The 20,113-nt window shown below is 36.0% G+C and overlaps 1 protein-coding gene across 1 annotated transcript; it reads left to right on the top strand.

Annotated features, from left to right (window-relative positions):
- Nucleotides 1-274: 274 nt before the first annotated feature.
- Nucleotides 275-18,736, top strand: LOC121427539 (inactive C-alpha-formylglycine-generating enzyme 2-like). The gene is made up of 9 exons (XM_041623984.1): nucleotides 275-505; nucleotides 3,085-3,247; nucleotides 7,714-7,828; nucleotides 9,540-9,584; nucleotides 10,034-10,184; nucleotides 11,087-11,142; nucleotides 12,786-12,870; nucleotides 16,245-16,434; nucleotides 17,299-18,736. The coding sequence occupies exons 1-9, from the start codon at nucleotides 418-420 to the stop codon at nucleotides 17,525-17,527; spliced, it is 1,122 nt and encodes a 373-aa protein (XP_041479918.1). The 5' UTR covers nucleotides 275-417; the 3' UTR covers nucleotides 17,528-18,736.
- The last annotated feature ends 1,377 nt before the right edge of the window (nucleotides 18,737-20,113 follow it).

Here is a 20,113-nt window from a genome sequence, read left to right as displayed (position 1 = left end):
GCCTATATGTTTTTTTTTTCATTTATCAAATTTCTCAGGCTAATTTGACCTCAATTTTTTTTACTAAAAACCTTTTTTTCTTTGCTTTTCAAATTTGCATTCGTACCCCAGTACAAAAAAAAAATGTTCTCAGGGGGCCCTCGATATTATGGATTTTATTTTCAGAAAAGAAATTCGAGATTGCTATGCTCTGGCGTTTGGCGACACATAGCTAGGTCACTACAATACGGTAAATGCAGATTTTCACGAGTGAGCAATCTTCTTAATCATTTCTCTTACAATACATATTCTGCAACTGCAGTGCACAGGATCGGAGACGTGAAACACTTGCCTTCTGCCTGGATTTGGCGAACAATCAGAAATAAACCATTTGGTCCCATTTGGTATAACTTTGTCGATCCTGCTCGATAAACGAAGATGAGAGCATTCGTATTTTACTCAACCCTTACCTGTGTGATGCTTGTATCGATGTCCCATGCCTTATCTAAAGATGAAGTTCCTGCCGGTAAGTTTTATCGGAACCCTCCGTGTGATGCTCGCCGTCTCGCCGGCGAAGTGGACCTGGGGATGGACCGTATCTTTGCTTACCTGTCCGGCCTGGGTGCTAATGCTCTTTCGTATCCAGTCCATTCCACTGTACTCCCACTCTCCCATGCTAGGCGCGGTTCCAGGGCAGGGGACGAGATGGTTTGACGGAGCGGTTGCACTGAGTATAATAAAATGGTCCTCCCTTTAAAGGCTCTAAGATAATTTTTGGAAATTGGTTGCGCAACCTGTAAAATAGTGGGGTTTTTTTACGGCTTTCATGCCATTTACTTTTAACTTACGACTAAATTAGTAAATTATAAGAAGACCAATTTTAGCTCAGTTTTTTCCACAGATTTTATACCCTCATAAGTCATATGATAACATAAATGAATGGGTTAAGAGGAGCAATTTTTTCATGAGGAATCCGGGAAGCATTTGATATTTTTTTTGTCTTGTCAAGTCTAGTGGAACATTTGTTGTGTTCTGCTTGTTAAATTTGATTGATTGGCTGCTGTGATAATCCTATTGCCAGGGCTTAGGGGAGGGGGGGGGGGTGATTTACCTTGGAACAAACCTTGGAAGTAGACATAAAGTTAATTATCATAAAAGAATTAATATAAAAGAATTAATATGAAAAAAACTGAGGTACACAGCTATTTTTGAAACATTACCTACAATAGACTCTGTAGACCAAATCTCTGGTTTTATTCTCTGTTTTTTGTAGGTAACAGACAGTGATAAAAGATATGTGTATGATAGGGTGTCCAAACTTCACACACTTTTCAAAAATATTCATCACGCTTCATTTTTGAAGTATGGACACGCGTAAAGTTTGGACTTGATGGCAGTGTAAGATTGAGGGAGGGGAAAGCCTGAAAATACCCTTAGATTTGACCTGAGATTGAAAGATGATACTATTACATTAAATCATACATGTAGTTGTTAAATAATTAGGGTCTATTTTGTTTTGTAATTCCATCATCAAAGGACCATGGCCTGGGCCCATGGATGAGCATCGGACCCTGTCTGTAAATGACAATTTATAACGTTTAACAGCCACAAATTTTGCTTTCCTTCTCCTTTACTGTGTTCTGTGTTCAAAAAGATTGTAAGAAAAGAAATTCCCAAGAAAGAGAATACCACTTGATATTTAGAAACAAATTTAAGCCATGTTGAAACTTTCAAGATACATATCTGTGGCTTAAAAAAAATCCCATCAAAACAAACTATATAGCCTACTATGGAACTAAAATTTAGATGTTGTTTCTGGTCTCTCACATTTTCAGATATTAAAGTGAGCACTAAATAATTCATTTTTATTAAAATATCACACACCTGTAGGTGACAATTGGAACTTTAGAGCTAAGATTTTTAGAAGTTGAATCAACGACCCAAAAACCAATGCATTTACTGCCATTGAAAGATAATGATTTTTGTTTGATGTATTACAAATTTTTATTGAATTTTCCATTCTGACATTCATGTATCATAAGGTTTTGGCCTAGATATGAGACTCACTTTATCTATGAATTAACCCAACTAGCAAGGCACATTTAATTCCTATTTAGAGAAATGTTCATCTATTGAAGAGCAATCAACCATTCCTAAGAAACATTTGGACGCAGCCAGGCATACAATCTGATCCTTTTCAGTGAAAGTCTTACAGAGCCACGTCAGCAAAGAGCCACAGACAAGCTATTCTGCTATTCACTAGAATGGCCTTGGACAATAGAACTTAATACCCTTGCTTTTAATCCACTACAAGGTCTTGGAATAAGAATCTGAAGTCAATTTACATGTGTGTCATTGATGAAAATAATGGGTTAAAATATTTATGATCAGAATTTATGAAAATAATGACATAATAATGATAATTTAATTTTCATAATGATATCATTTTGATAGCAAATAGTAAATGCATTTGTAACCAAATTATGATTTGAAGGCTGCTTGTTCATGCATCATGTGCACACAGCAGAAGCTACATGTACAGTGTATGATAATAAATTTTATACAGTTAGTGTACTTAATGAAGAAACCGTCTCAAATACATGTGAAAGGTGAGAATCAGAATGTAAAAGCATTGAAATAAGCCTGTGGTCTAGCATTATCAGTTGTCATCATTGTGTAACCAGGCATTTTAAGACCAATTTTTAAGCACATTCTTTCAAAAGTACATTACATGTAGAAAGAGTATATGATATCTCACACAGGGAGCCTGTTTCATAAAACTTGTTATAATAACCAACTTTTGATATCAATTTAAAGCTACATGTATGTACCGAGATTGGTGGATTGATTGGCTGATGGTAAACTTGTTATAGAAATCGTGCATAATTTGTTATTATAACAAGTTTATGAAACAGGTGTCAGTGTATATCTGTCTTTCCCATAACTGTAACCTCTAAAATACTTGTCAATTTTAAGAAAAATACAAATTCCACATTCCATTTCTACATTCTCTAATACTCTGAAATGCCTTGATCATCTCATTAAGATGTTACGTGCAATGTAAGTCTTATTGTTATTCTTTCACTTTATTAATTATCTGTGTAGATCCTGTGTATGATAAGTATGAAGATATGATTGAATTGCCTGGAGGAAAGTTCACGATGGGGTCATCGAAAGCAGATGGTAAAGATGGAGAAGGTGTCCAGAGAAAGGTCACTGTGAAACCTTTTAAAATCAACAAGTATCCTATCACTTCTGCATCATTTAGGTAAATGTTAACAATATTTCTCATCTCATTTAATACTTTCATGTTCTTTAATTTTCATCACAACTTCTTAAAGGTGAAATTCACCCTGATTAATTCAAATATTTTTTAAAATCTCGCCTTTTAATTCTTTGTTTTTTCCTGTTGGTCTGTCTGAAAATGTTAAAGTTTTTTGTTCAACTAACTTGCTCTCATTTCTTTATTTTTAAATCAATTAAATTCATATTTGTTACGTAATCCTTGGTTAACTTATTACCACATGTGTGTTGTTGAGGATAAGGTTGAAGGTCATTTGGGGTCAAAGATCAACTTATTTCTTCATATCTGCATAAATATCTTGGGTGCAAATGATCTTTGGGTAATACCACATGTGTGTTTCTGAGGACGGTAAGGTCAAAAGGTCATCTAGGGGTCAAAAGATAATATTGCATACAAAAAATATTGATTGCAAAATCAGGCTCCTAAATCAATTTGATAAATGAAATGCACCATTGAGAAGCCAATCCCTGGTTGTCAATGAATTAATAAATGAATGGATAAATTGGTTGATGGATGGATTGGTGGATGGATAGGTGGATGGATAGGTGGATGGATGGGGGATGGATGGATGGATAGATGGGGGGATGGATGGATCCATAGATGAATGGATTGGGGGATGGATAAATAGATGGATGAATGGATGGATTGGTAGATTAGTGGATGAATAGATGGATGGATGGGGGATGGATGGATGACTTAATGGATGGATGGCTCGATTAGGGAATAAATGGATGGATGGGTGGATGAATGGATGGATTGGTGGATGGATGGATGGATTGGTGGATGGATGGATAGTTGGGTGGATGGATGAATGGATGAATGGATGGATTGGTGGATGGATGGATTGGTAGATTAGTGGATGAATAGATATATGGATGGTTGGATGAATTGGTGGATTGATAAATGGATGGATGAATGGATAGATTGGTGGATGAATAGGTGGATGGATGGGGGATGGATGGCTCGATTAGGGAATAAATGGATGGATGGGTGGATGAATGGATGGATTGGTGGATGGATGGATTGGTAGATGGATGGATGAATGGATGGATGAATGGATGGATTGGTGGATGGATGGATGGATGGGTGGATGGATGGATGGTTGGATGGATGGGTGGATGATAGTTAGGTGGATGGATGGGCGGGTGGATTAATGAATGGATGGATAGTTGGGTGGATGGATGGATGGATGGGAGGATAGATGGATTGATGGATTGAGGGATATATGGGCGGGTAGATGGAAGGATTGATGGATGAAGCGATGGATGGGTGGATGGAGGGATGGATGGGTGGATAGATGGATAGATGAATAGATGGGTGGGTTGGTGGATGGATGGATGAATGGATTGATGTTTGGATCAATCAATCAATCTATTTTCTAAACCCTCATTTATATGATCTACATACACTGCATACATACAATATTTCCTTTTAAAGTAGACAACCGAAGAATCAAAAGTATTTTATAATGACTTTTTTTGGTCATCATTGTAAAGGGGAAGTATTACTAATCAGATATATAACTTCACCTTTTAAAATAGTGATTAGAGTTTGCAGAAATCAGCTCTCAAAAATGACTTTTTTTCATGGCATATTTCTGCCTTCGTCCGTCCTCTGGCGAGCTCCAGCTGAGTGACGTCACACCACGAGCAGTGAGCAGCTGAGCTGACAGCAGCCCATTGAAGACGATCTTTCCAATCAGCGTTTTTTGCTCTTAGAATAGTTTATTCCTCTCAAGATTGGTCTTATTACATAGATAAAAGTTTGAATTTTCTGAACAGTAAAATGAAATGCACATTTAACATATTTTGGTAACCGATATTTAGCTTAGAAAAAATTATTTGTTTTCAAGAAATATACGTGAATAAACAAAGCATATTTTCACTTAGAAATCATGCTTGCACCACATTGATATTATTATCAATATAAAGCATAGACATTCGTCTTCACAACTGAATAAAAATTATGAAATTTAATTACGTAGCAAGTTCAGGAACCACAAAAAAACACGGCAATATATGATCGCGAAATGATTGGAATTGCACTTGGATTGCCGAAGCATTGCGAGGCAACTGCAGCGAACGCACTTTGTTCATATATCGTTATGAACACGGTCCATATAATAACATGGTCTGTGGACAAATCTGTACGCACGTAGGTTTTTTTTTTTTATGAGTGCGGGGATCCTGGTTCGAAACTCTTTGATTTTTTTGGTTCTGGATTTTTTTAAAATTATGTTCCTTCCCCATTCCTATCAGCTCTTTTTTCTCTTTTTATTTTCATGTGAGATTCTATTCAGTCCTGTATTTATTAAATCTTACTTCTTAATTGCTGCTTTTGATTTTCAAGTTCTTGATTAGATTCTCTACTTATATTATTTGGGCAGCGACTCACTCACTGACTGGAGTGGAGCAACACAATGACGACTGCAGTGGACAAAATTGGTCTTTACAGTCCACAATTCAATAAAAACGGGCAAAGGAACACAGTTCTGAATCACGTTTGGTCTGAAGTTGTCGAAAACAGAAATTGAATATCACATTACATGAAGAAAACGGTAAATTCGGAAGATATTGAACAGGTCAGTAAGGTAGGTCAGTAAGGTGATTCAGTGCATGATGCACAGAGAGATGATGAGCACGTCGATTGTGTGACGTCATAATTCTCGACCGTTTTCGGCTGCGTGATTGTCGGTCTGGGGGGCTGAGAAGGGTGTCTAATAATTTCATTTCTTGCATTTCCACGACATCTATAAGACTTTTTAGTGACATATTTGTGTATAAAAAGACAATACCTTTCCATCCATGTATAATTTGTCTATAATCATCACTTTCGTGAAATTTTCTTCGTGTGTCTCCTTTAAGAAATATTTTTTTACTTGTATTCACAAGTATTAAAGGAAGACCAGCTTAGAGTTGATCTCCAGATATGAAATTTCCAGATATCCAGATAGTGAAATATAATATCACTTTAATGATATGCTGGTAATTCTGTTTCTCTATTACAGGAAAAAAAATATTGAAAAAACTTATTTCTGTGATGAGTAAGAAAGAAACATATTTATGCAGGTATATGCTTTGTTCATTATCATACATCCTGGATAGACATGAAATGATTAATCCTTTTTGCATTTTAGACTGAAATTAAAATGCAAATACTTCATATGAATGTAGCCTTGTTTTAGATACATTAGATACATGCAGAAAGATAAGAATGTTCTGTGTTTATTAATATTTTGTATGATTTGGTAATTGGTAATATGATTTTGTTATTCACAAATAGCATGTAGACATGAGTGTGATGTTATAAAATTTTGCATTGGGATGAAAGATACGTGTAGGTTGCACTTCTTCAGTGATTAGGATGTCTTTTTTTTCACCAAATGTTTTTTAGGGGGTATATTGCAAGAATACATTCATGTAATGTTTTTCCATCCATTGAGGAGTTTGAGAAATTCATGAAAATACAGATTGGTGGTGATATTTTACCTGACTGCTAAAGCATGAATGCGTGTAAGCAAGCAAACAGAGGAGCGACAGCTTTAGGTCCTCTCCGAAGGACCTGGTACTGAGGATTTACCAAAGGTCACTAGCGCACCACGTGGGAATCGAACCCGGGTCACCGGAATATGAATCCCCGCTCTACCGACTGAGCTATCGCACCTCCTAGTTTTAACATGAAATGGGGAAAGAATTCCTAAATTCCATGTAATGAAATTGCTGAAGCATGTATCTGTTGATTTTGTGAATTGCATCCTGGATTGATAATCATTCAACAAGCTGTTACCATTCTACGGTTCTTTGAGATTTATAGTGAAAATGTGTGCAAACAAAACACCCTCTAATTAGATAATGTAGGTTTGCTTTATTCCCCCAAACAGTGAATATCAAATTTGCTGTGCAAACTGTTTTATTTATTAAAGGGAAGTGGTCTTTACCTGCTGGGCTGAGTTGTAAATGGAAGGACCCTCATGTACTTTGAAATTGAAACATCCTTTTACTCCTTCTTTTCTTTTTATGTGGCAGTCAGCCATAATTGACTCGTTTTACCATAAGCACTTGCTTTATTTAATTCCAAATTTTTATTTTCTTTAATGATATGATAAGATAAATTTGGCTAGATTTCTTCTAAGACCAGGGCCCCATTGCATGCAAATTACTATTATGTTAACTGCCATGGTAACTCTGATCAACAGCCAATCAGAACCAAGGATTCCATGCAATTTACTGGAATGGTAAACTTTCATGCAACAGGGCCCTGCTTGTTCAGTGAGGATCATTGAATCAATGAGGATCAGTGTCTGCAGACGAGAATAGGCCAATGTCCAGTTTCTATTATCCTTTTTTTGTCTTGCTACGTACAAATTTACAAATTCTAGATTGACATGAATATAATTTTCGTACATTTTGTTCATTATTTCTTTGTTATAGGAAATTTGTGAGAGCAAAGAAATACAAGACTGACGCTGAGAAATACACATGGAGTTTTGCATTTGATGCCTTTGTCCCTGAGGATATTAAGAATACAATTGAACAAAGGTTACCTGTAAGTAAAGGTTATCCAATTTTATTCTTGTAAAATTACGAATGAGATTGGTCCCTCAATTAATGGCAGTTGCCAAAATGAATTACATTGAATGGGTGCGTCGTGGTCTGGTGGTTCTGACTCTCGCCTGTCAAACAGAGGGTTGTGGGTTTGAATCCTAGCCATGGTGTGTTTTCCTTCAGCAAGAAATTTATCCACACTGTGCTGCACTCGACCCAGGTGAGGTGAATGGGTACCCGGCAGGATTCATTCCTTGAATGCACCAAGCGCCTTTAGCAGCTGGAGCTACAGCCGGGGTAATATATAGTGAATAGGCAACTAGATAGATCATTGCCTCATTAATGCTATATATCATTATTATTAATGGCAATAAACAAAAATTGTTTCTATTTTGTTTGTTCATCTTTGCCCGCCATGGATATTATCAATCTTGTGCACATTAAGTTTAGGGTGCAACATTAACAAGGGGTTTTGGATTGACTAAATCACCTTTAACTCTCTATAACTTTTGATAGTATTAATTTTGGGGTAAAAAGAAAGTCTTTGTGTGTACACTGAAATATGCAATGCACACATCACTACTGTGTTTGGGTGTGTGTACTATAGACCAAATGCACTCTGTGTGCATTGGGAATGAAATGAGACTAGAATCAAAGGTGGCTGAACTTCCACTAAGTGGGCAAGGAGTATAGCCCTAAAAGGACTAGGCTATTAGAGATGTATATTCTTTACCATGCAAACTACAAGCCAGTATAAAATTCCCGAAAATACATGTAATTATCTAAATTTATTATCAATAAAATACATGTATGCAAATTTATTAGTGAAAAACATTATTTGCATATTTAACACCCAATTTTACTTTTTTTCCAGTTGCATCTTTGTAATCTTATTTAAAGGTTTTCACAAAGAAAAATTTTGAAATCTAAATTTTTCCTTATGTATTTCTTTATTTTTCCATCTTTTGTTTTAATTTTTTTCAATGGAAATCATTATAGCCCATTTAACAACTAAATTGATTGAGTAAACCGATTAGAATGAAAAATTATCACCATTTCATGAATTTCATCTCCCATAGACTTTGTGCATCGAGTATGGAAATGAGCTATTTTCGGCATGACATTGTCTCATAAAGGGTCATGTGGCACTGCGATGCCAAACGTCGCAAATTTTGTCTCAAAAGTTGCACGAGACTTCAAAGAAAAAAGTACAAAGATTTTGCGGAGCTATCTTTTTTGTGTTCCGGAAATATCCAAAGCGTTTAGGGGGGCATTATGGCCCCCCAGTCAGGGGTGTGTGAGTTCAGATTTTTATCTGATTTCAGAATTTTTTTATGATTTTCAGCTTAATTTCAGCTTATTTTTGGCTTTCCTCTGTACAAAAACAATGGGAGCTCTTTTTATTTCAGACTTTTTCAACACTCTTCAGCTTTTCTCAGATCTTTCTATTTGTGACCACTCACACCCCTGCCCCCAGTCCTTTTAGGGTTATTGAAGCAGCCATTTATTTTTCCCCTTTTTATTTAGATTGGGACTTTTGTTTCTCCAGAATAAATGCACATTATGAAGAAGCAAAAAACAGAAACAAACAAAGAACATGATTGTCTAGTTCCTTTTTATTGATATGTAATTGATACACTGCGTTTTGTATTTTTGTACCAAGACACTCCATGAAATCTGACATTTTTCTTTTAATTTATTTTGAAATTTAGAGCACACCTTGGTGGATTCCTGTTCAAAATGCTTATTGGAGACAGGTGAGTCGTAATTAGGAATTGATTGTTTTCTATTGTGATCCTAGGCATACATGTAATCATTCATGTTCACTATTGAGCAGTATTTTTAGAATGTTTTATACTCTTGGTACAAACTAACTATCCATTTTCTTTTCTTAAAATATTGTCATGTTTAATATACATGTATTCCTTCTATTATCATGATGTATATGTACTATATGTACTGAACTATGATAAGTATGTCATTAATTTTGAATATGTTTAATTTATAGATTGAGTGCTTTTTATCTATGAGATAAAGGGATTGTGATTATAAAGACCGATGATCAGAATATTTAATAGCAAAAAGGATCATTGCAATGATTCTTTGTCCCAAGCTCGAAGTTTAACATTACTATCATTATTCTTATTTATTATCATTTGTTGAAATATTTGTAAATAAAATATGAGATTGTTTCAATTGTTATTAGCCAGAAGGTAAAGGAAGTGGGATTGAGAAGCGATTGAACTATCCGGCCGTTCATATCAGCCAAGTCGATGCAAGAACATTCTGTCAGTGGCATGGATGGAGACTACCTACTGAAGCAGAATGGGAGTTTGCTGCACGAGGGGGTCTGGAAGGTATGCATGTATAGACTAGCTAGTAAACCATTCAAGGGATGGTTCGGGCTAAAAATATTTTTATCTTAATACATAGAAGAGAATTCACTGAGCAAAATGCTGAAAATTTCATCAAAATTGGATATCAAAATATATGTAGTATTAAACAATGCTAATTCCACATGCTCAGGGAGGAATTAATTGTTGTATCACTTGACAATGAGGAGAAAATTAGAATATTTCATATTTCACATAATGAAATACAAAAGAAATAGTGAGTGGGTGATGTCATGGTCTCCTCATATATAACTGTTTTGTGAAATCAAGCGAAATTTTGAAATGTCATAACTTTCTTATTTTACATCCGATTTTGATGAAATTTCCAGCGTTTTGCTTGTTAGAGTTTACTCTTTTTATTCAAATCAACTTTTTGTTGGGGTGGACTTGTCCTGTAAAGACTTAGCCCATGTATAGGACAGGATCTATGGAAAACATAATATACAATGTATGTGTAGTTATACACCCAGTTTTGTGCTGATTAAATTTAGACATAACAATTGATAAATCAAAACTACGTAGCTTAGGCAATTTAGAAAATTGACGAAGATAATACTACTATTCTGTCCGTGACTCTTTTGAAAATTTAAAAACAATAGAGGCATGGGGGGTACATGTACATGTTTTTTTTGTACATGAAGCACTGATTATAACTCTGATTAAGTAAAGACAGAAAATTTTAAATGATTATTCTACCTAATTTGAGATACATTGAAGTCAAATAGGAAATGATGATATTTTGATGTTTGTTTGTATCTCAGCGAAATTTAACTTTTTATGTTTATGTTATCACCTCTCTCCCTCTTCTCGACCCCACTCTGACGTTCATGTATCTCTCTCCATTTCTCTCTCTATATATACCACAGGAAAAGAATATCCATGGGGGAACAAATATGAAAAGAATAGGATGAACATATGGCAGGTAATAGTCTATCATTCAGTCATTAATATTGTAACCAAACGTTAATTGAAATAATTAATAATGATGATAATAATATAGGATTTCTATAGCGCACGTACATGTATCCACCTTGCTTCATGTAGGTGCTGCTCAAGGCCACCGATATGTATATATTACCCAGGCTAAGCTAGTCTACCGATTCTGGAGCGCACAGCTTTTGAGGAATTACTTCCTGCCGGTACCCGTTCACCTCACCTGGGTCGAGTGCAGCACATTGTGGATAAATTTCTTGCTGGAGGAAAACATGCCTTGGATAGGATTCAAACCCACGACCCTCTGCTTGAAAAGCGAGAGTCAGAACCACTAGAGCACAACGCACCCCATTAATATTCGAAAATTAGTACATGTATTTGAAAAAAAGGGGGAAAAAAGAAATAGATTGTGATGTGCGATATAAAAAAATCTTCAACTCAATATCTACATACATATGTAATACTGAAAGAATTACCAGAATTGAAGTAGCATGTAGATTGAAGAATTAATGTAATATCTAATCCTTGCAATAATGTGATCCACTGCTATCTTTTTTAAAGCTGTTAGATGATAACCACAGTTCAGACAAGAATTTTAGTTTTAAAAAGTTATGTTTTTGGTATTTATGTTTTGTAGATTGTACCACTTTTCCTAATGGCCTTGGTGTGGTAGGAATTATTGGATGCAAAATTATCATTGAGAGAGTAACTCCTTTCAGATGAGTATGAAAGTACTTGTATCTTTAATATATGATACAATATTGTGGGTAGGATGCATTGATGAAAGCTGTTTTTTGCGAGTCCCGATGCACTTGTATTGATATGCCATTTCAATAGAATTGACAGGCCGTTGGGTCTGAATGATTCTGTAATAGTGATTGCACAATGAATCATTGCATCTTGATGGTCATCCATACATGTAAATATTCCCTTATCATTTCATATTGTACAACGCCTACTTTAATAGCTTGTTGTACGCGAGCAAATGGGAGGTTGAATGTCAAACATTCGTACCGTTGCACAGAAGACGTACTATCCAATATGTACCGTTGCACGGCTTTAGGATGTGACGTTACAATACCATTTAATTCATTGCACTCAGTAAAAATGAAGGTGAAATGCGCGTGTAAGCCTGCTGGCTAAATGCACAATTAATGCTGCCCAAGGTCATGTGCGCCTGTGGGATTTTGCTTTTCGCTTTCAGTATTTTTGCTCCCTTTTCATAGATTATTATAGAGACAAACTCTTGTTTTTTTTCATATTTTTGCTAAATTCCGAGGCGTTGTACAACACAAATAGCGAATATTCTTATTCGTGCAATGGTGCGAGATTTCGCATTCGGTGATAGAAAGAAACGCTCTATTCAACTTGGCTAATGCCTCTTTGAATAGAGCATCTTTCTTTCACCTCGTGCGAAATATCGCACTCATGCCTATTCGCTATTTGTAAACTGTAGGTATCATTTCTCATATTCTCTCTGAATATTCCTCAAAGCTGATGCTTCTTATAATGTGAGGTTAGAACTTTCATGCCTCCCCTTTACCTTATTTTACAGATGTTTTTTCCACAGACTTATATTGATATTTTTGTGCATCATTTCCATGTGTTTGTTTTTGTATTTTTATTATAAAGGGCAAATTTCCCGAAGAAAATACCAAAGCTGATGGTTATCATGGCGTTGCTCCTGTAGATGCTTTCGAACCTCAAAATGAGTATGGTGAGTGAAGCCTTTGATAAGAGGTAGAAGTAAATGTTGACCTGTACAGGGTGTCTCAGAAATTCAAATTTTTTCTTTATTTTCACTTCACCAAAATCAATGATAATAATAACACATTGCTTATATCGCGCATATAGCAATGATATAATCATGTCTCTATGCGCTTTAGAAAGAAGAATAGAAAGAATGGAGAAGAAAGAAAAGCCTGTTCACAGAGGAGCAAATATATTATCAATTAATTAGTACACGTACAGTGTATATCTTATTTTACAAAATGGAATGTCTTCAAAAGGGATTTAAAGGATTTTACATTATTATCTTGTTTTATTCCAAAGTTCACAGAGGACATTTTGAATGCATGAGCGCCATAGAATTGAGTATTAATTTTGGGAACTACTACATGTAGGAGAGATTTGTTGTTTGACCTTAATTTTCTGTGGGGTACATACTGTTAAATGAGTTCTTTGAGATAGAATGACGATTGACCTTGTAAGCATTGGTATCATGCCTAGTGTTCTGAGACATGCTGTATCACTTTTGATTAGAAGAAAAATTTATTTTTAAGTGGACCTTCTTTTGCTTCTCAAAATAGAAAGCTGAACAATTTCCATATTGGTAAACTGTTTCTTGATTTGACATTATTTGCCATGCAACAATAACAAGTATTGTGGAATGATAGATACCAAATTTTTAAAAGTTTAACTGAGAGTGACCTCAACTTGTATAAGTGTGGAGATCCATCTCGATGTGAGTTTGATCTGAAGCTACATGTGGGCGCGTCGTGGTCTAGTGGTTCTGACTCTCGCCTTTCAAACAGAGGGTCGTGGGTTCAAATCCTAGCCAAGGCGTGTTTTCCTTCAGCAAGAAATTTATCCGCACTGTACTGCACTCGACCCAGGTGAGGTAAATGGGTACCGGCAGGAAGTAATTCCTCAAAAAGCTGTGCGCACCAGAATCGGTAGACTAGCTTAGCCGGGGTAATATAGGAGCACCTAGCAAGGTGGATACGTGCGCTATACAAATACTATATTATCAATATTTAGAACTCTTAGAAAGTCAGGGTGGCACTACATACATGTATACAGCGCTTCTCGCCAGTGTATAATACGCATGGTGCAAACACCATGCGTGCGGAAATGGAGACCAAGTGGAACCATGCGTAAAATTTCAGCGACATGCGTGGAAAAATTAAATTGAAATATTCAGAAAAAAAATAATACACTCCATGAACTCATCTTAGAAATATCAACTTCATTTATCGGGTTGCACCAAAGTCCCACCAACTTAAGACCACTTACAGGCCTACTACGGCTAGGAAAGTGGCAAGGCGCCCAGCTAGCTCGCGGCTGCTATTGCGGGCATATGACGGCACGGTACGGTCGTTCCGTTGCCTATTCCCCTGTCTGCCCCGCACATCACACCGGCTATGCTCCATGACCTACCGGTAGCTGCGCTTACTGATATGATGGGAGTGCATTGTATATACAAGGATACTTGTACTGTATTTGTCATTTATCTCGCCCTCTATACACACAATGAACGAATAGCAAAGGAGTTGTACTGTGTTTGTCATTTTATCCCGCCCTCTCTGCACACAATGAACGAATAGCAAAGGAGTTTGAGAACTGTGCGTGACCGCTATGGTGCATGGATGTAAGGCCTGGGACGATTGTCATTTTTACCATTCAATTATTTCCTGAAAAAATAATCGAATGATTCGATTGTTCGTCGGGAATCAGGTCTTTTAAGTCACAATAGTTGACCTACTTTATGGTGAAATCTCCATCAAAGTCACATGTTTAGAATAAATGAAAGTAGGACCTTTTTCCCCTTCTCCATGATATTTATATCAAAAGAAACTACATGAAATGAGATTAAAACTTTCAGTTTATTGTTCCAATGAAAATCCTTCCTAAATCCATGCTGGTACTCTGGTATTATGCATGCATCCCTCCAAGTGCCACACCCCTGCATATGAATGAATCAGCCCAGATCAAAGTCCAAAGCCCAAAGATGTAAACAACTCATTCATGAACTATTCTTTGAGACTGACCCCAGGTGGAGCATTTCTTGAACAATTTCATCCCTTGCCCACACCATGTCCCCATGCCCCCACTTGTGGCACTGGCCACGATTCTACACATGTATTTCAAAAAAATATTTTGCAAAATATTTAGTTTGAAATACCTTTTAAAATTACGATTTTTTTATCATTTGAACCTACATGTATAACTGGGTCTATTTCTGGAGACTAGTCGAGAAAGTACCGGTGAAGACGGGCGCATGTTGGAATGTAGTTTTCATTGTGTGAAGGGGATAGAAAAAAGGTTGCATTATTGCATGTTTTGAAACATGAAAGGAATTGTCCGGCTCCCACCCTTATCTTTCTCTCTCCCTCACACACACACAGATGGGGGAGGGGTCAATTTATTTCTGAAGTCATGACCTCTCCTGATAAGGGAACCACTGCCTTCTTCTTTGTTTCCCCAAAAGTTTCATTGGCTATCCGAAGGTCCAATCAGCTCAAGTGAGATTGGTTGTGTGTTTTCTTATTGTTTTGTGCACGCAGACAATGAACTCATTTTGTGAATCGAGGGCAAGGTTGGGTGGGATTAAAAAGAATTCGGAGCGCTTTCATGTTGGTGTGTAACTGTGAATGTAATACAATCATTGATTATTTTTGAAAAATTATCTCGGTAACATAATTTTTAAACCTGTATGAAGTGTCATCATTGTTTTCTTGTCATTTTGTTATTATTACTTGGGTATTCGAGTTCTCCCAATGTCATAATCGGGATCTGCCGAACATTCGATTTGTGTAAATTTTGCTAATCGATTGGTGATTGGCGGCATGCCAATCGAACCATTCGATCAATCGATGTTTACTCCCAGGCCTAGCATTTATGTGCATTTGTGTGGGCTTAAAAATACGCCACAATGGGGCTTCCTTGGCGTCTCTATTTGATGAAAAGGCCGTCGCTTCCGCGCTCCGCACCCACCCCCCGGGAGTGGCAGCACAAGTCCCCGACATGGGTGAATTTTTTTCTGGCGAGAACGCTGCATGTTTACAGTGCTTATGAGAAAAGTTTCATTTTGGGGAATTTTTTTTCAAAAATTTGTTTTCAAATATGAAGGAGATTTTATCTTTGTGATTGATAAAAGCTCCCAACCCTTCTCTCTCTGATAGGTTTTGTCAGCATTTCTAACAAAATTTATATTTTTGAATTGATACTTATATTGTACTATTGATTGTATTATTTCCTCATTTTCACAACATCTTTCAGATGACATAGTTTGTTGACAGCATTCCAAAAATTGAGACATTTTATCAATACTCATTGTATAACTTCCTCATTTTCATCCTTCATTATCAGGTCTATATGATATGATTGGTAATGTTTGGGAGTGGACATCAACTAAATTCAGTGCCAATCCCAGTTCAAAAGATGACGCCCCTTCACCAGGAGACGAGGACCCCTCCAAGACTCGCTACGTCCTGAGAGGGGGGTCTTATATCGACTCAAAGAACGGGAAGTTTAACCATGCTGCTAGAGTCACTACAAGGTTTGTATGATGTATGAGCTGTGGGGCATGTTGAAGAAAGGGTTAGGATTGAATTTCCCTTTTTTCAAGCCTTTGAGGCTTTTTGGGATACCTTTTTCTTTCATTATTTTTTTTTTTTTAATCTCAATGTTTCATGATTATATTTGTATATTTATGTTCAAAATAATATATGATATTTGTATGTTTTTACTTGTATGATATTGAAAGAAATAAATGAGAGTATTTCCGCTCTCCCACAATCAATCAATCAATTACAAAATATATTATGACATTTTTATCGCAACTGCAAAAAATAAATCACAATTAAAAAATCGTTTGCAACATCATTTTCAACTGAGGAGATGCAGCACACATTTTCAACTTGCATTTGATCTTTGTTTAGATTTGCATTTAATCACAAGTATTCTGTAAATGGCTTTAGGGAGGGGTTGGGTGAGGTGGGGGGAGACATGGGGAGGAGGCATTTTTCTGGTGTATTAATGAAGTGGGACTGAATGTCTTAACTCCAATAAAATTTGATTAAGGATCAAAATTGATAGATGATAAATTTTTCAGTCAGATAGTTTAATACCAAGAATGTTTATCTACAGACACCAAATTTAAACTTTAGCTTGATGGCAGTCAAAATGATTAAGAAACTGATTTCTTAGTGCAGAAGATGGTGATCATCACGTAGTATAAATTGCTGATAAGTTAATTTGATCTCAAATTAAGGAGCGAACCAGAGTTGATTTCTTCTCTTGTTGATATCAAATATTGTAATCTTTATCTATCATGGCTTTAGTAGGTCATAAAATGAAGTTAAATTAAGATTTAGAAAATTATTATCCTTAATCTATTGTTTTGAACTTTTCTCATTGCCAGGATGGGTAATGAAGCAGATGCCGGCTCAGATAATTTAGGATTCCGCTGCGCCGTTTCATTACCGACTGGTACGAGTGAGAAGAAGCCAAAGGGAAAGAAGAAGAATGTGGATAAAATTCCGAAAGAGCAGACAGTTACAGAGCTTCCTGAAGGTGCAAAGGTTGTACGACCAAACCCAGCAGATTTAAATGGCAAAGGCAAAAAGAAGCAGAATCGAAATGAACTATAATGAAACTTTATTTTAGTAGATTTGTTATTAACTAATTCAATTTTTTTAGCAATAAGTTTAGAGAAAGAGGTTTTCAGTACTGTCTTTTTCAAAGATTTGTTTCTATTTCATTTAAAAATTATTTCAAAATCTGGGGATGTATAGAGATAACTAACAATTTTCATGATGCATTGAATAAAAAAAACAATCCATTAATTGTCCAAAGTATGAGGCACTTCTTATGGTAAAAGCTGTGCCCGATTGCTTGACTTTTATTCAGTCTATGTTCATTTTTCCTTTTGCACAACTACTTCACAAAGAAAAAGAGTAAAAGTTATGCTACGTTGAGAATCCTCAAATCCCTGTATCTTCTCACAAATATGATAGTTCTTGGAATTTGAAAATATTCAGAATTTGAATTGAAAGTTCAACCATTTTCATATGGACCAATGTTATTAAAAGGAGGAGGGAAAATTCATGTTTTTTTTCCAGTTTAAATTGAAGGAATTCATGTAGTTTATATTTATTACTTAAAGTCAAGTACATGTACATGCAGATTAATAAACAGAAACCTCCCATGAAACTTCATCTGTTAGACAGTTATTTATTTCTCTTTTGTGTTGTTTTTGTGGCAAATGCCACTCTTATTTTACATTTTGTCTTCTAATGGTGCCTTTAACATTTTACCAAAGTGAAACGGGTTTGTCTGGTAAATTTGTTAAAATTTGAAATACACCTGTGTATTAAATGTCTATTATTGTGAAAAGTATATTATCATATAATATTCTTTCCTAATTCAAATTTTAAACATGAAAGTGAGGATAGGAAAACTGGCCATTAGCACATTTTGACATAGTAGGTTGAATACCATGCTGTCTAAAAAGGTTTTTTTTTTCATTGTGCTTTTGTTTCCTATTTTGGAATGGCCATGCCCATATATGGTGATAAAATCTCAGCAACATTTTTTTAATGCCTTTTATCCCATTAACTTTGTACGCAAAATATTTTTGAGCTTTATTCAACCATATGTGAAGGAGGAAATACGAAAAAAATGTATCCCTTGTCCTCTGAGAATCTTACAAACTTGCCTTTATTTTCAAAAGTTCTGATTAGCGTTTTAATAAATCGCTTTTATGGTATGTGTAGCAGTATTTTCTGGTCCATTCCAGCGCAGTATAATGTATTTATATACTAGCTACGCTATAGAATTTTTTTGATTTTTATTGTTTTATTATACAGTGCGTATCACAAAAAACTTTACACTTTGAAAAAGCCCTGGGAATCGAAAAATATACAACATGTGGGTAATTTTTTGTCTCACCTGCGAAGCAAAGTGAGACTATAGGCGCCGCTTTTCCGACGGCGACGGCGGCGGCGGCGGCGTCAACATCAAATCTTAACCTGAGGTTAAGTTTTTGAAATGACATCATAACTTAGAAAGTATATGGACCTAGTTAATAAAACTTGGCCATAAGGTTAATCAAGTATTACTGAACATCCTATTAGAGTTTCATGTCACATGACCAAGGTCAAAGGTCATTTAGGGTCAATGAACTTAGACCATGTTGGAGGAATCAACATCGAAATCTTAACCTGAGGTTAAGTTTTTGAAATGTCATAACTTAGAAAATATATGGACCTAGTTCATGAAACTTGGACATAAGGTTAATCAAGTATCAATGAACATCCTGCATGAGTTTCACGTCACATGACCAAGGTCAAAGGTCATTTAGGGTCAATGAATATTGGACGAATTGGGGATATCTGTTGAATTCCCATCATAACTTTGAAAGTTTATGGATCTGATTCATGAAACTTGGACATAATAGTAATCAAGCATCACTGAACATTTTGTGCAAGTTTCAGGTCACATGATCAAGGTCAAAGGTCATTTAGGGTCAATGAACTTTGGCCGAATTGGGGATATCTGTTGAATTCCCATCATAACTTTGAAAGTTTATGGATCTGATTCATGAAACTTGGACATAATAGTAATCAAGCATCACTGAACATTTTGTGCAAGTTTCAGGTCTCATGATTAAGGTCAAAGGTCATTTAGGGTCAATGAACTTTGGCCGAATCGGGGGTATCTGTTGAATTACCATCATAACTTTGAAAGTTTATTGGTCTAGTTCGTTAAACTTGGACATTAGAGTAACCAAGTATCACTGAACATCCTGTGCGTGTTTCAGGTCACATGTCCAAGGTCAAAGGTCAATGAAATTTAGCCGAATTGGGTGTATCTGTTGAATTACCATCATAACTTTGAAAGTTTATGGATCTGATTCATGAAACTTGTACATAAGAGTAATCAAGTATCACTGAACATCCTGTTCCAGTTTCAGGTCACATGATCAAGGTCAAAGGTCATGTAAGGTCAATGAACTTTGGCCATGTTGGGGTTTTTTGTTGAATAACCATCATATCTCTGTAAGTTTATTGGTCTAGTTCATAAAAAGAGGACATAAGAGTAACCATGTATCACTGAACATCTTGTGCGAGTTAGAGTAGTATGCAAAGTTAGCACTGCTGCTATATTGAACCGCGTGATGCAGGTGAGACGGCCAGAGGCATTCCACTTGTTCACATATTATCTTGGGTTTGGGT

This window comes from Lytechinus variegatus, chromosome 14, assembly GCF_018143015.1.
Source record: "Lytechinus variegatus isolate NC3 chromosome 14, Lvar_3.0, whole genome shotgun sequence".
Lineage (NCBI taxonomy): Eukaryota > Metazoa > Echinodermata > Echinoidea > Temnopleuroida > Toxopneustidae > Lytechinus > Lytechinus variegatus.
Note: the sequence above shows the minus strand (reverse complement) of the source record. Positions and strands in the feature narration are given on the sequence as shown.